At 48.0% G+C, this 13,973-nt stretch overlaps 1 protein-coding gene across 2 annotated transcripts in view; it reads right to left on the reverse strand.

Moving 5' to 3' along the window:
• smap1 (small ArfGAP 1) overlaps positions 1-11,694 on the reverse strand; it is a 66,291-nt gene extending 54,597 nt beyond the window's left edge. For both annotated transcript variants that reach the window (XM_036546699.1, XM_036546698.1), the window contains exon 1: positions 11,413-11,694. In XM_036546699.1, coding sequence (XP_036402592.1) covers positions 11,413-11,530 — 118 coding nt within the window. In that variant the 5' untranslated portion in view covers positions 11,531-11,694. The remainder of the gene's footprint in view (positions 1-11,412) is intronic.
• Positions 11,695-13,973: the final 2,279 nt, after the last annotated feature.

Here is a 13,973-nt window from a genome sequence, read left to right on the forward strand (position 1 = left end):
ACATTGTCTGTGAGAAACACTATGCAAGCAGAATATTTTTGGATCCGAGCAGCCACTGTTCTGTTAAAATGACCCACTCTTGGACCAGCTGTGGGTCCTCAAACGAGCTGGACTTCTTATTTAATCAAGTTCTTCCACGGCATGATATTCGTAACTCCCAATGACACTTTGGGCTCAGGTGAACAGCCTATCGGTGAGCAGCTACAGGAGCAGCAGTATAAAACTGAGAGGCAAGGTGTGGTACAGCTGCGTCTTACTTCAAGAGGAGAGCTAAAGAAGGCTCTCTCGGCTTCAACAAGAGGAACCTCAAACAGAGCGTAAGATAGACAGTTTCAGCTCCTCGATTCATCAGCATGTCACATGTTTAGCCAGGCAAGACTCCTCCTCCTCCTCTCTGCTCCGGGTGAGAGACACTTAGAGGTGCCCATTTCGAATACTTAAAAGTTTATATACCCCTTTACTGGTGATCAGGCCTGAACACACGGATAATTCTAAGCACTGTAGTTTCACTGGCACATCAGACAAAAAGGGTTTTATTCTCCGAAGGTCATGTTTTAATAAGGTAGATAGATAATGAATAGCTTGCTTAACCACACTTCCACGAAATTATCATCATTATGAGGCCACTTCAAGACGAGAGCAATAGCACAGAATTAGAGTAGAATTAGAAGTAGCAGTAATGCAGAATTAGCTGGGAGAGATAGCGCAGAATTAGCGGCTAGCAGTAGCGCAGAATTAGACGCAAGCAGTAGCGCAGAGCTAGAGACTAGTAATATTGCAGAATTCGGTGCACGCAGCAGCCCTGGCGTAGAATTATCCCTGAGCAGTAGTGCAGAATTAGCCGCGAGCAGCGGCTAGAATTACCCACGGACAGTAGCGCTACATTCACGGCTGTTGAGAGGGCGTGCGTCTCGCTTCCCCCACCCTCCCCGCTGAGGTACAGCAGAAGCGTGACCTCTGCAGAATCCGGGCTCTGATCAGCCCCTTCCAGCAGCCCCTTCCACAGCTGCACCTCCAGCCTCTGCCTCCTTCCCAGCCAGCGAGGTCCTGGACCCGGGCCCGCACACCTGGCCCTGTCTGGCTGAGGGCCCAGACCGCACGGCTGGAACAAGCGCTTGCCTGACGCACACCCCATCACAGAGCAACCCCCCCCCCCCCCCCGAATATCACCATCCTCTCTCCCCCTGTTTGGCAGTTTGGAATAGAGACCAAGCAAAGCTCTCGCGGTTTCATTCCATACCAACTCAATGTCATGAAGCAAGGGCTCGTCCGGGAAATGAACCCGGGAAATCTCGCACCCTAAGCGAGAATCACACCCCTAAGACCAACGAACCGCTGACCTGTTCTGTGGGACCCCCGTTTGGACCTGCCCCCCCCCCCCCCCCCCCCGTTTGGACCTGCCCCCCCCCCCCCCCCCCGTTTGGAAACCCGCCCCCGTTTGGACTCGCTCTGGTGAGGTCTCCTTAAGGACGACCGCAAACATGTCTCCCTCAAGGGGAGAGGCTGCTGTTGTTCGCTAGTGTCCCCAGAAAACGTCCCCACGCCGCTGCTCCACCACGCTGGCCGACATTTCTGTCCACACGTAAATCCAGCACGTCTGAAGGGCGACTTTCAGAACTCCTGCAGCTGTTCTCAGATCAGCAGTTTCCTCCCAAACTTGTGATGATCTGCATCTGTAGGAGCTAAAGGGCATGTAGTCGTACCCGATCTTCTGCGCAGTGATTATCCCTGCAGGCTCCGGGAAGCAGAGCATGCTGGGTAAAATAAGCCACGGGATGTAAACCTTGACGGAGAGACAGGTCGGAGCATCTCGGTAAGGAGAATCTCTGATCCAACAAAGACCTCTAACGGAGGTGAAGCTAAACTCTTCTCTTGCAAACACACGGATACTTTCAAAAAAAAAAATAATGCTTCTGTTAAAACCCACTGCGATGCCCCCGCAACAATTAACACATTCCAAAGAAAAGTATGTGAGTCCACTTGTGCCCATTCACAGGGATGTGCTGGAACTGTAGAACTACTGTGGAATAAGGAGTTGCTTTGAGCTTTAATAAAAATCAATTAAAAACAAAAAATGTGATTCTTGTTACTCATGAACAATCAACAGGTTTTGACTATGGAGCACTGGCTCTGCAATAAGCTCCACTCCCTACAGTAGCAGCCCCCCCCCCCCGGGCAATCCCACAGGGAGAAGCAGATCTGCAGCAGTTCAAATCTAAAGGTGAAAAAACTGAACCTTCAACAGACATCCACGATCTGCATGGAAGAAAGCAAGTCTCTCTCTCCCTTTCTTTCTCTCTCTCTCTCTCTCTCTCTCACACACACACACACAGGTGCCCCACTGTCAGGATGAGTGGCAGGAGAGTTTTCAGACAGAGAAATGCCTACTGGAGCATGAAATTCAGTCTTTTTTTACGGAAAAGGCAGGGAGCTGAAACAGAGGAGCAGGAAGGTGGTTCTGCTGCAGACTCACGGACAGACAGCAGCCAGCAGGGGGCAGCAGCACCCTGCCGAGGCCCACTGAGCACCCACGCTGACAGGCACTGAGCTCTCACTCCCCGCCTTCGCAACCCAGCTCTGAGCCTCACCTGTGGAACAGTGGGGAATACCTCACTGTCAGGCCAAAAATCACCTGAGCAGCAGGTAGCTAAGCTGACTCTGAAATAGAGATTTAGCCCCAGAAAGCTCACCTGGGCCTGGGAACACTGCCTCTCTCTGCTGGCTCAGTTCACTCAAGCGTCAATCAAACCAAGTCCTCTGCTGTATGATACAGGTTACAACCGGCAAATGACAAAAAGAGGATTGTGCTGCCCCCTGGTGGTGATGGGCATTCATTGCGGTTCCCGGCGGAAGCTTCGTAGGATTCTATCGAGGAGTGATGTTTGGTCTGTCAAAACGTCCCTCTCTGGAGTGCTCTTGCCGTCTGGTGAAGTGCGTTTGCGACAGACAGACCTTTATGTCAATGTGTTTGACTTTACCAAAAGGAAACCTCACAAATGATTCAAATTTCATAAACAAAGGAGACATGGAAAAACCTCCCAGGTCCTCCTCTGAAACCTTCATTCTTTGAGTACCTTCTTGAAACCATATAGACAACTACTAAAATACACACTGTTCATGCTTGTGCCCAGTTATAACCAAATATAATATGCATACAAGTCTACAATGTGTATGTAATTACAAACATTCCATGTGTTGAGTGTATGCTTCAAGCAAACAGTCGCTGTGCTTTTTTCAGGCATCTCTTTTGCAGCTCAAATAGACCTTTAGCTCCATCTTCTGGATATAGAGTAAACAGCAGTGTTGTGGAAAGTGTATCACTTGTGTGCTGTAGGCGTGCAAGTGAAGAAATGCAACTGCCAGTTTAAAAAGTGAAGAAATCTCAGTTTATAAATATGCAAGAGTGTCACAGAATTGGTATGAAGAGGGGGAAAAACGGTTCACCTTATCCTCGGCAGTGATTAGTCATTACACTTTGTGTACAGTAGGGGGCGCCAACACCCAGCAGTATGCATGCAATGAGCCAGGCTCACCCACATGTTCACTACCCTTGGCACATGGAGACAGGTCACCTTCACTAGCATGTGCAGAGTGTGATGCACAGTTCAGCCCTGTTTGTAAAGGACATCACGCTGTGCTTATACTCTGCTGAGACTTTAACACAGCCTCGCAAATTTGCCACGTTTTTAAATGCCTCTCAATCGATTCATTAATGGTTTATATTGATAAATATGCTGGTAATAAAAGCTGTTGAAAGCCCAATTTGCCCCAGCAGATTTAATGAGACTGAAGGAATTATACAGTTCGCTATTGCCGCAGTAAGATGAGTTTAATGAGATTGGGGAGCTCCTTTTATATGAGCCAGTCATTTCAGGTGGAAAGCATTCAGGTTGACCTCTATTTGACCTCCAGAGTGCTTCATTTGCTGTATATAAAGGCCTCACTCCATGCTCTGAAATTTCAAATTGCCCATGAGAGATGCGCTGTCAGTCTTGCCATTGTTTGGTCATTACATCAATGATTTAATACCGTGTCATAATCAGCACTGAGGAGCCCTGGAGAGCGCAGCCGCAGGGGCTGGCTGGATGTGAGGGCCATCCCGGACGGAGAGAGCAGGGCACCAAACCGCAGGGTCGGAGAGAAGAGAGGAGCGCACCGCCTGTCACACACAGGCGGTGCGAAGGCAACTGACCATGCAGGACCTGTGCACCACATCACTGCAGCCCTGCACACACACACACACACACACACACGCGCGCACACTACACACATGCGCGCACACACATATGCACACGCGCACACACACACCACACACACACGCCTGTGGTGCAGAGCCTGTACCTATTCAGCACTCAGGGCTGTCTGCATTTCCTACACAGAGAACCACAATGACACTCAGTTCTGACTGCTTACATTATCTTCTGCACCATCTGATCTGACTTTAACGCACATAACTCAAATCCAGCTTCATTACAGCCAAACAATATGGCGTGTTTGTCATTTTCCTCTACCTCTTAATTCTCCTGCTGCACTGAACCATTGCCAGTCCTCCGGAACCCTCCAGAAGTTATTATAAGGCCTCCTAATAACACTTCCTACCTTTTTGTTGATCTTTCTATAGACTACAGCTAGTTTTTATTGCATCCTATTGCAAAGCACCATGAACAATACCAAATGCAGCTACTACATATGTGATAGTAAGACAATGATATCCAAACAGAGGCTTTTGCTTTCAACCAGACCAGTGAGAAAAACAATTCATCCAAACAGCCACAAATTCAATTAACCAGCATTAGAATGACTATAAATGTACAGAAAATTATGATACAATGACTTCCTGAAACACATATAATGTTGTTCGCTATCGATCTGTCCAGGGTGGATAGCATAAATTTTATCATATACAGCCAACAGGTACATTTGCTCAGTGAAGCTAATTACAAGTTTGATATCTCCTTAGACTTGCAAAGCATTGTGGGTCATTATACTTTCAGTCTGTGATGGTGTGGGCAGGGCGGACCCTTAATCTGTCCAATGACATTTCAGTCTGTCTGGACACTTTAAAACGAAGCAACTACTGAAGTATAAACCATGCTGTTATAAAATGGTTTCTAAAATGTTATAGGCCTCTAACTGTCTCAAAAAAACATGCAGTCATGCAGCATCTTTATCAGAATATCCTGATGCAGTTACTGTACTGCTGTCTACTGTCAGTCAGGCCGATTCCTCAAAATGGAACAGACCGCTGAAGTTTATGTCTGTGCGAGTTATTCAGCTGCACTGACAGGAAAACAACCTTTAAAACTCCAACCTTCAAAACGGTAACACAGAATTAACACCAATCTGATGGCAGACATGAGTTTGAGTTCCTCTGAGCAAGTGTGTTTGCATGCTGATAGCATCTTTGTTAGAGATACACACAGCTGTAACACTGACAGAATAAGACAGGAGAGGTCCAGCTGGCTAAAAACAAAACGCTACTTTTAACTCAATGATGTCAAACTCAGTTGTTCTAAACAGGACCACAGACTGGGAAAGACAGGCATGATCTGGTCAAAAAACAAACTGTCTAACAGTTACACATGGCCATATACATATGCATGATCTGCACCCCTATAGCAATGCAGAATCAAACACACCTTCTACTGCAACTGAATGTGTCACTTCCACTTCACACCAGAGCTCTGACACACCACTGTGTCTGGAACACCACTGTATCTGAAACACCTCTTTGCATGCTAAATGGTAAACCGCACAACAAAGCTACTTGGTTACTTAGTCACTAGAGACAATTACAAAACACACTTTAAGCTTTCAGAATGTCAGTATCTTCAAAAATAATGGATATGGATTGTATACAGCGTTACGAAAAAGACACACACCTAGCGCACAGGATCAGGTTGTCACGTGTAGTGGAGCACTGGCAGGATCAGAAGCTAGCCTGTTTTCCCCTCACATTTCACACACACAGTGCTGCTTGAACAAACACCTCTGAAAGGAAGCTGCTCCCCAGCACAAAGACCTCCAGCACAAAGGAGTGTCATATGGAATTCTCACAAGTCTATTCAAGCTCACACAATACCAGGTAGAAGGCGGGGCCAGCACGAAGGCAGGGTCTTTCCCTTGGCCTCAGTCATGTGACAGGGGAGAGGAGAGGCCTACAGCTCGTATCCGGCGGGGGTGTCGGCCCTGTGTGAGCCCAGCCAAACCTGGCCCAGGGGCTGTCCGTCACATCACAATGCACCTGCAATCACTCTATCCTGCTCTTGCAATCGGCTATATCAATGCAATTCCCATTCTGCCATACGCACCGCCATCTAAACTACCACCTAAACTGCTTGTGGTAACAGCTGCAAATGCATTTTGAGCCTTAGACCATCAATGTGCATGAGATCAAAATGGAAATGAAATCTCTGGGGGTAAAACGAACATCAATCCGCGGGATGTCGACACAACAGCAGGGCAGCGTTTTTATCCGAACACAGAGCAGGCGCATGTGCTGAGGAAAAAGATGCCAGCCGTCTGGGACTCAGGGTGACTCAGCTCTCACGAATGCGCTCAAAGAGGAGGTGGGCGTGTCCTGCCTCTTCCCAAACTCCGCTTTCATCACGCTCTGTGTGAGAGCTGGGAAGCAATCAGCTCATCCAGCAAAACTGCACAAAAGCCTGTTTGTGAGGCGTTGACCTAACTCTGAGTCCAGCAGGCCCAGATACGCAGTGCTACTTGGGTTCTGGTTCTGCTACTGTGGGAGTAGGTCTGCTTACTGAGATCCAGAACTAGACCTCTGGAGGCACTAACACAAGTATTAGCCCCCCACGTCTCCTCAGCCACATAGAACTCCCTAATGGGGGCTGATGTCACCGCTGGCTATCAGAGCACTCCTGTCTCTAGTGCCGAGATAAAGGAAGATGCTGTCAGTGACAGGAACCAGATAGGCCCAGACTGAGAGAGGAAGTGAGAGAGACTCACTTCCTGTCACATGGTGCTCTATGTGGGATGACCTGAGCTTCCTCAAGGAAGACAGGACAGAGCAAAAAAGCAAGCAAGAGAGTGAGAGAGACAGGCAGAGGGAGAGAGAAAGACAGACAGAGACACAGAAAGACAGGCAGGCAGAGGGAGAGAGAGCGAGAGAGACAGGCAGAGGGAGGGAGAAAGACAGACAGAGACCCAGAAAGATAGACAGGCAGAGGAAGAGGATGAGAGGTCTGTGTCAGTTGCTGTGAAATGATGAGTTCCAGTCTCCGCTTTGAAGCTTTCCTGAGCAGCTTTGCTGAGGGGCAACCGATACTGCCCACACAGCCCCACTGCTCTGTCCTAACGCCTCTGTGTCCTGATGTCAGCACTGCTGAAGCCTAAAGCCTGCAGAATGTGGCAGGAGGAGGGAACTCTGCTGGAAAATACCAGTTTTGTGTGTAGGGTGTTTAGGCAGACTCTGCTATCCAAACACACCAGACATGACATATTAAAAACATGTCAACACATTTCATGAAAGCCCATGTCAAAATTAAATAAACACTAACTAACAGGCTCTCGAAGACACCAAGCATTACCTGGAGGTAACTATTTCTTTCCCTGTGAGAATGAAATAGTGAATATCCTGCCCTGCAAATGAGGGCGAAAGGGCAAAACAGCCCCAGTGAATCACAAGATAACATGTGGAAAGGGACAACAGACAAAAGGTCAAACGCTGTGCAAAGCCCCCTGTTAACAGGGTTACTAAAACAAATGGTGCCTTCAATTCAACATGCCACAACAGAGGGAAAGCTCATTAAGCCAGACAAAATGTGGTCATCTGTATTTGATTATGTCATTTAGCTGCTGATCCCCTATAATCATGTCACAACACATCCAACAGGCAGGCCTAAGTGAGGCAGGCTGATTCTCTGCCAGTATAAGCTGATCCAGCAGAGAGCAGTGAGAGGGTACCACGATAAGGTTATACTCATCACTATAGTTAGCTCAGGTCAAACAGATCTGGCAGCTGGGCATGCATGAGACCCGGCTATTGAAAATCTCAGGCCAGAGGTCCTGGAGCCAGACGCTGAGGACGGAGCCCCTGAGAATGGTTTCCACAAAAAAGGAGGAACCTGGGCGGAGGGGCAGGGAGAGAGTGGCCCCCGGTCCACCTCCGGGTGCAAACATAGACCTTGCACTGTTCTATCAGCTGGAGGCCAGAGTTCCTCCCCCAGAGTGGGGAACAGGAAATGGGTTGCTGCAGGACTGCGTTAGGCTCCGTTCAGAAGACAGGACACCATGTGACACAGTGCCGAGGAATCAGCCAATGAGAGATGCATCTGCTTTGCTCTCCTTTGTGTCAGTCTTTGAAACCCAGCTCCTTGGTTCAGATCATCTGACTCTTCTATGTCTGAACTCTGCCATGCCAGCAAGACCTGCAAAATCCTGCAACACGTAAATCGATTCCCCTGTGTTAGAGAAGGAAACAAGATGAAAAAGAATACCATAACAGGACAAGCTAAGCTGACTTTGGCCTGCCACGGGCTGGGGCTTGCAGACACAGCGGGCTTCTGGCCACACAGAGACGAAGCTGGAAGCAGGTTAGTGCTGCAGCGCATCCGCTCCTCACAGCAGGTGAACGCTTCTGCTCAAACGCAACGTAAATTAGCAGCGACAGGCTGCCAAAGGCACGAGCCTCAGAGCTCTGTCAGGGGGCCAAACGTGACATAATCTGTGACTCACTCTGGCTGGGTCACCGCTCCAAGGACAGAGCCTCTGGGCCCGGGGGTCAGCACGTGCGTGCGCTCTCACACACGCAGTGCACACGGCTTCCGAAGCACCGGCCTCACCTCTCACTGTGAGCATAAATAAGCCTGCAAAGGGCCTGACTAACGAGGCATTGTGCAAACCGCAGCCAGACTCCTCTCCCTGAGTCCTGAAGTACGACGCTGACAGGCTGCGAATGTGGCGGGTTTAATGAATGAGCACATTCGGCACTGGTGAATTATTCATCCCCGGTCCTGCAATCCACTGAGAGCGACAGCACATTCAGCCTGGAAAATATTATCGTTAGACTGCAATGCTGCAAGTCTGAGAGGTGCTCTGAAAAAATGACTGCAAAGACAAAGAGACCAACCCCCCCCCCCCCCACCCAGAGCCCCCACACCCCCCCTGCCCCCAACCCCCCACCACCTACCCAAACAGGCCACCACGTCCCTCTCTCTCACTACTAAAAACCCCAGACACAAAGGCCAGCAGGTACCCGATACGCGGAACTCCCACACCTTCCCGCGGCTGCGTGCGGCCACTCCTTAAGGAAGTGTGACAGAGAGCAGAAATGACACCGCTAAGTACGCTAGGTGACACGTGTCATCTCCCACCAGGCGGAGACCCTTGTTGTGAAGTCAATCCAATTGACTGGAATTGCATCGTCCAGTTGAGTGTCGGTATTGATATGCTGACTTCAGCCTTGCGCTGGGGTGCGTTGTGGGTCGGAGCTGACGGCAGCAGGGGGAAACTCGGGGAGGCAGATTGAGCTGACAGGGAAGGAACGGGAGGAGAGTGTGCTGGGAGAGAGGTCCGCCGCGGGTCACTGCCGTTCTCACTACCACGCCGCGGCGTCTGACCCAGACGTATGATCCTGTCAATACCGATAACGGGACACAGAGAAGCAACACCAGAGGAGTCTGACTGCTCTCTCTGAGACCGGGCCCACGCGGCCGGGCCTTCCACAGAGCAAAGCGCTCCTTTGGGGATCCCAGCAGGCTAGCCTGGCCACGCCCTGGACCCACACCTCACCTGGTCCTGCCCTTCTCACCTCACACTGCAGTGTCCTCTCTGGTGCACTCCATTTCTCTCCCTGTTAACTCCACATTGTTACTGGAAAGGCCTGCCTACCTTCTCCTGACATTCAATATCCAGAGAAAAATATAGAGCAACCGCACAAGAAAAGGTGTGCCTGAAATCAGGACATTCAAGGTGTGTTTTTTTTTTTTTTTCATTCAATCCATTGTTGCTAAAGGTTTCAGAAACCGGAGTCTTCAGGTAACAGAAATTAATGACCTGGGTGACAGGCACCTCTCAGCACATTGGACACACCTCTTCATTCCTTAACATAAACTCACCATCGCCGCTATCGCCTTCAAATCAAACATGGCAACATAGACATATGCATGTTATGGCATGTCAGTGCCCAGTCTGAAGTATGGCCACAGCTAGAAAAACCCCCACTTCCCCAAGCAAGCGACCTGTAGCTATGCTTCAACTCATCATACCTACAGACGTTACCTATGGTGATCCCTTTCCCATATACAATAGACTCATCTCACGTTCCAAAATACTTATGAAGAGGTGAGCAGAAACCCTACTGCAAATGAATGTGGTCACTGAACCAACACCTGCTGAACATCGGACGTCTCTACGTTGTAGAGTTGCTGCATGGGAGTTCAATCACTGCTATTCTGTTTGCGTTAAGTCGACACGGCACACAGGCGGGTAGTCACTCCCAGCCCTGACGCCATCAGCGGCACCGGGAGACCGGCTGTCAGTTCCAGGCCGTCTGGCTTCAAAGCTTCTTTTCACTGCCAGGACCATACACCAGCAGACTGCACATTGCTCATCCGAGCAGACTCGGCTGCATCTTGACAGCACACCTACACTAGCTGTACGTGTTCTTCTAAATACAGGGAAAATAAATGTTGCTAAGTCCCGCTTTCCAGAAGTCCTTGCCGTGACAGCTGAACGAGACAAGACAGTGATGACACTTGCTGAAAGTGACTAATATCTAGATAGCCAGCCAGTGAGTTTGTTAACTAAAGTTAGCTATCTAGGATGACGTGAAAATAGGTAGCGAGCTAAGGTCAGTTGCAAATGGTTTATCAAGTCGTTTCATTACCTCTGAAGGAACTGAAGTGCCTGCCAAAGAGCGTAAAATTGGCGGCGGCAAGCTTCCTAGGTAGTTAACATTAGCTAGCAGTCCAGTGTGGTATGTCATGAGCGTTATGAGCTATTATAGACAAGAATCATCAAGCTTTCTCATTCACTGAAGGCGAAAGTCAATAATGCCCCTTCATTTCGACGTCTAAGCAACCCATGCAAACATCCACAGATTCCACACTGGCGCAATAAAGACAGCGGGGAAGCATCCTAATTGCGGCCCCCGTCACTCACCGGGTAATTGCGGGGGTGACAGCGTGGGTGACACCGCAGAGGAGGATGCACAAGCGCAGACAGCCAATCTGCTAGCTAACTAGCAAGCAAGCCAACCTAACTGTAATATGCTTGCAAAAACAGCAAGCTGTTCTGCCTGGTCAAATTGAATGAATTAAACACGCCATTAAATCAGACACCCGGATTCATCACACTGACAACTGTTGACTGACATACATGAAAGCACCGAGTCAGCCAGCTCGGTGTCAAGCTACCCGGTGTTTCCCGTTAGGCGACGGCTAACGATACCTTTCGCCTCGCAGTCGGCGCAGTATTTGTTGTCGTCTTCCCTCAGCATTTTAGACAGGATGGCCTGGTGCTGTTCATTGAGTTTCTGGGCCTTTTCTCTCTCCGATCGCGTCGTCATCTCGCTGCCAGCGTTGTCGCACACTTCTCAGATAAAGCACGCACCTTCCCCTTCGTGGTGGCAACTGAATAATGCGAGGCTAAAACAAGACCATTCCCCGGGGGTAGTGCGATTCACAACCGTGAAACAAGCAGCACTAAATATGGCAGAAACTAGGAAGCACCCGGAACCGGAACTGACCCGCTGCTTTGGGCTCAGCGATGAAAGAACTCATCTCTTCATGCACAAGCGCACTGAGCAATGATTGGCTAAATTGTATCACGTTGAGCTTCTACACCAATCATCATTGTGTGCGCATTGTGTGATTGTAGACGGTATGGAATGTTAACATAGCCGTAATCAAATCACGTAATCTCAGCCATCTCACATAGGCTTGATGTGTGACTACCATCTATTAGGTTTTCGATACATGTGATTTTGTCAGCACCGTAGTTTTTCATTTTACACAATGACAGGTATCGCTTACGTCATTGCTCTCATACCTAGCGCACACCTCACGGAGACCATTTTTTATGTCCTAGCCGATACCAAAACGTAAACTACAGAACAGGCAACAACCTGACAGCGTGATTTCACTACAGATTGAATACAGAAGGCAAACAAACATTTCATCTAATAGACAGGTCTCTTGAAATGCTGGTATTGCTATATAAAGCGATGTAACTGAAACATTTGTTCTATTAATGAGAGAATCGGTTCGCTTTAAACGAGCACGTCAGTGTTCGACCGTCTTAACTGCACCTACGATGTCCTTACAATAGATTCAGATGCAGAAACCTAGAGGACAGGAGTATATATCGTAAAGGGTGCAGGCTTTGTACTTCAGGCCTGTGATATGCTTTTTCATGTACGCTAATGACAATTAATGTGCATAATTTTATTCGTTAAAACACTCAAGTTAAATGTTTAAGCACACCTGCGTGACATATAATAACTGAATGTAATAATTATATTGAATAGGACCCCAATGTATAATAAGGTATAGTGTACAATCATATATATTATTCAGAACATGGTAAATAAAACCATCTTGCTTCACACACTAACGTTTTCTTTATTCAAAAGACCATAACATCTGTACACCACAGCCATGCATAGCAAGTGTTCCGTCCTAATGTGAGAAATGCCGTTTGATTACTCATTTCAATAATTGATGAACAACATGGCTCAACTTTCACACAAACAGAAGAGGAGAATTTAAAATTCCTATACTCAATTCTGCCATATTAAACGTAAATGCTGCCCTGTAGCCTTCATGGATTTGGATACATATTTCCACTTTCGTATCGTTGTTGCGCCGTCTCAACATTACTTTCTGCTCTCTTTGCTTTGCAGACTACGCCGGATTTGCTTGCCAGACATTTCACTGTCTGGCAATAATTATGATTAGTTATGTCAGAGTATAAATTACAGTAGTTTTTTTGTGAACGAACTAGAAATCTATGCATCGTCCCCTTCTCTCCCAATCGCCGTATCGTGTCGGCTCTGGACCCCTGGGTCCTCCTTTCTCCTTTGTCTCGGGGTTCACATCGTCCGGGAAACCTGCAATGATATAATAAAACAAGCATATGAACAAAAACTACTAAAACACAACTTTGGTTTAAATGAGTCTGCTTCAGCGCGACCATTATTGGACTTTCGTAGGTAAACGCTTTGAACTGTCACTAATATTGCTCAGCAACCTATGATATTGTCATAATAATATTTGAAGTTAAATGTGCAGATCATACGTTGCAGGATGTCCTTGGTTTCGGTAGTTTCTTTATCGGGGCTATCAAAGCGTCCCAGCGGCGTTTTGGCCTTCTTCAGCGGTTCCTTGTCCTTGATTCCCCCCGCTGCTGATCCTGCTGTCCGCGAATACGCTTTGCACAAGACGGAACAGTTTGTACAAGTAAGCAATCTTTGAGGCTTTAACAAAATTAGGTACCGTTCAATTGACTTGTTGTCAAGCAGCTATAACTAGCGATGAGTCGCCAATAAATGTCTGTCATACGAACAGCCAGCCCCCAGCTAAGCTAGCGTTAGCGGTGTACCATTTGCCGTCCACAACAAGCCTCTGATTATAGTATACGGGGGGGTCTGCTGGTCGATAGATTATTTAATTTCATAAGATCAAACACACACCGGCAACCTTTGGGTTCCAAGCAAATCTTGTTGCTTAACACTATATCGTACTGCTAGCAGTGGTACTTCAGTGGAGCTGTCAGTAGGTAGCTATATATTCAAGTTCCCAAATGCATCGTTATGATAGATCTATTCAGATTACTCACCTTTGAAAACTGACTCTCCGACAGCAGTTTTTAAAACGAAATGATTTGTGGAAAGAGCAAAGCAGCGTGACAGAGACATGCTGTCTGCAGGGGAAGACAGTATGAATAACAAACTCACCGCAGTCAAGTTATACAAGTGTCTCCTGGTGTAGTCGATATCGGATGACGTCATC

Source organism: Megalops cyprinoides, chromosome 15 (genome assembly GCF_013368585.1).
Source record: "Megalops cyprinoides isolate fMegCyp1 chromosome 15, fMegCyp1.pri, whole genome shotgun sequence".
Classification (NCBI taxonomy): Eukaryota; Metazoa; Chordata; class Actinopteri; order Elopiformes; family Megalopidae; genus Megalops; species Megalops cyprinoides.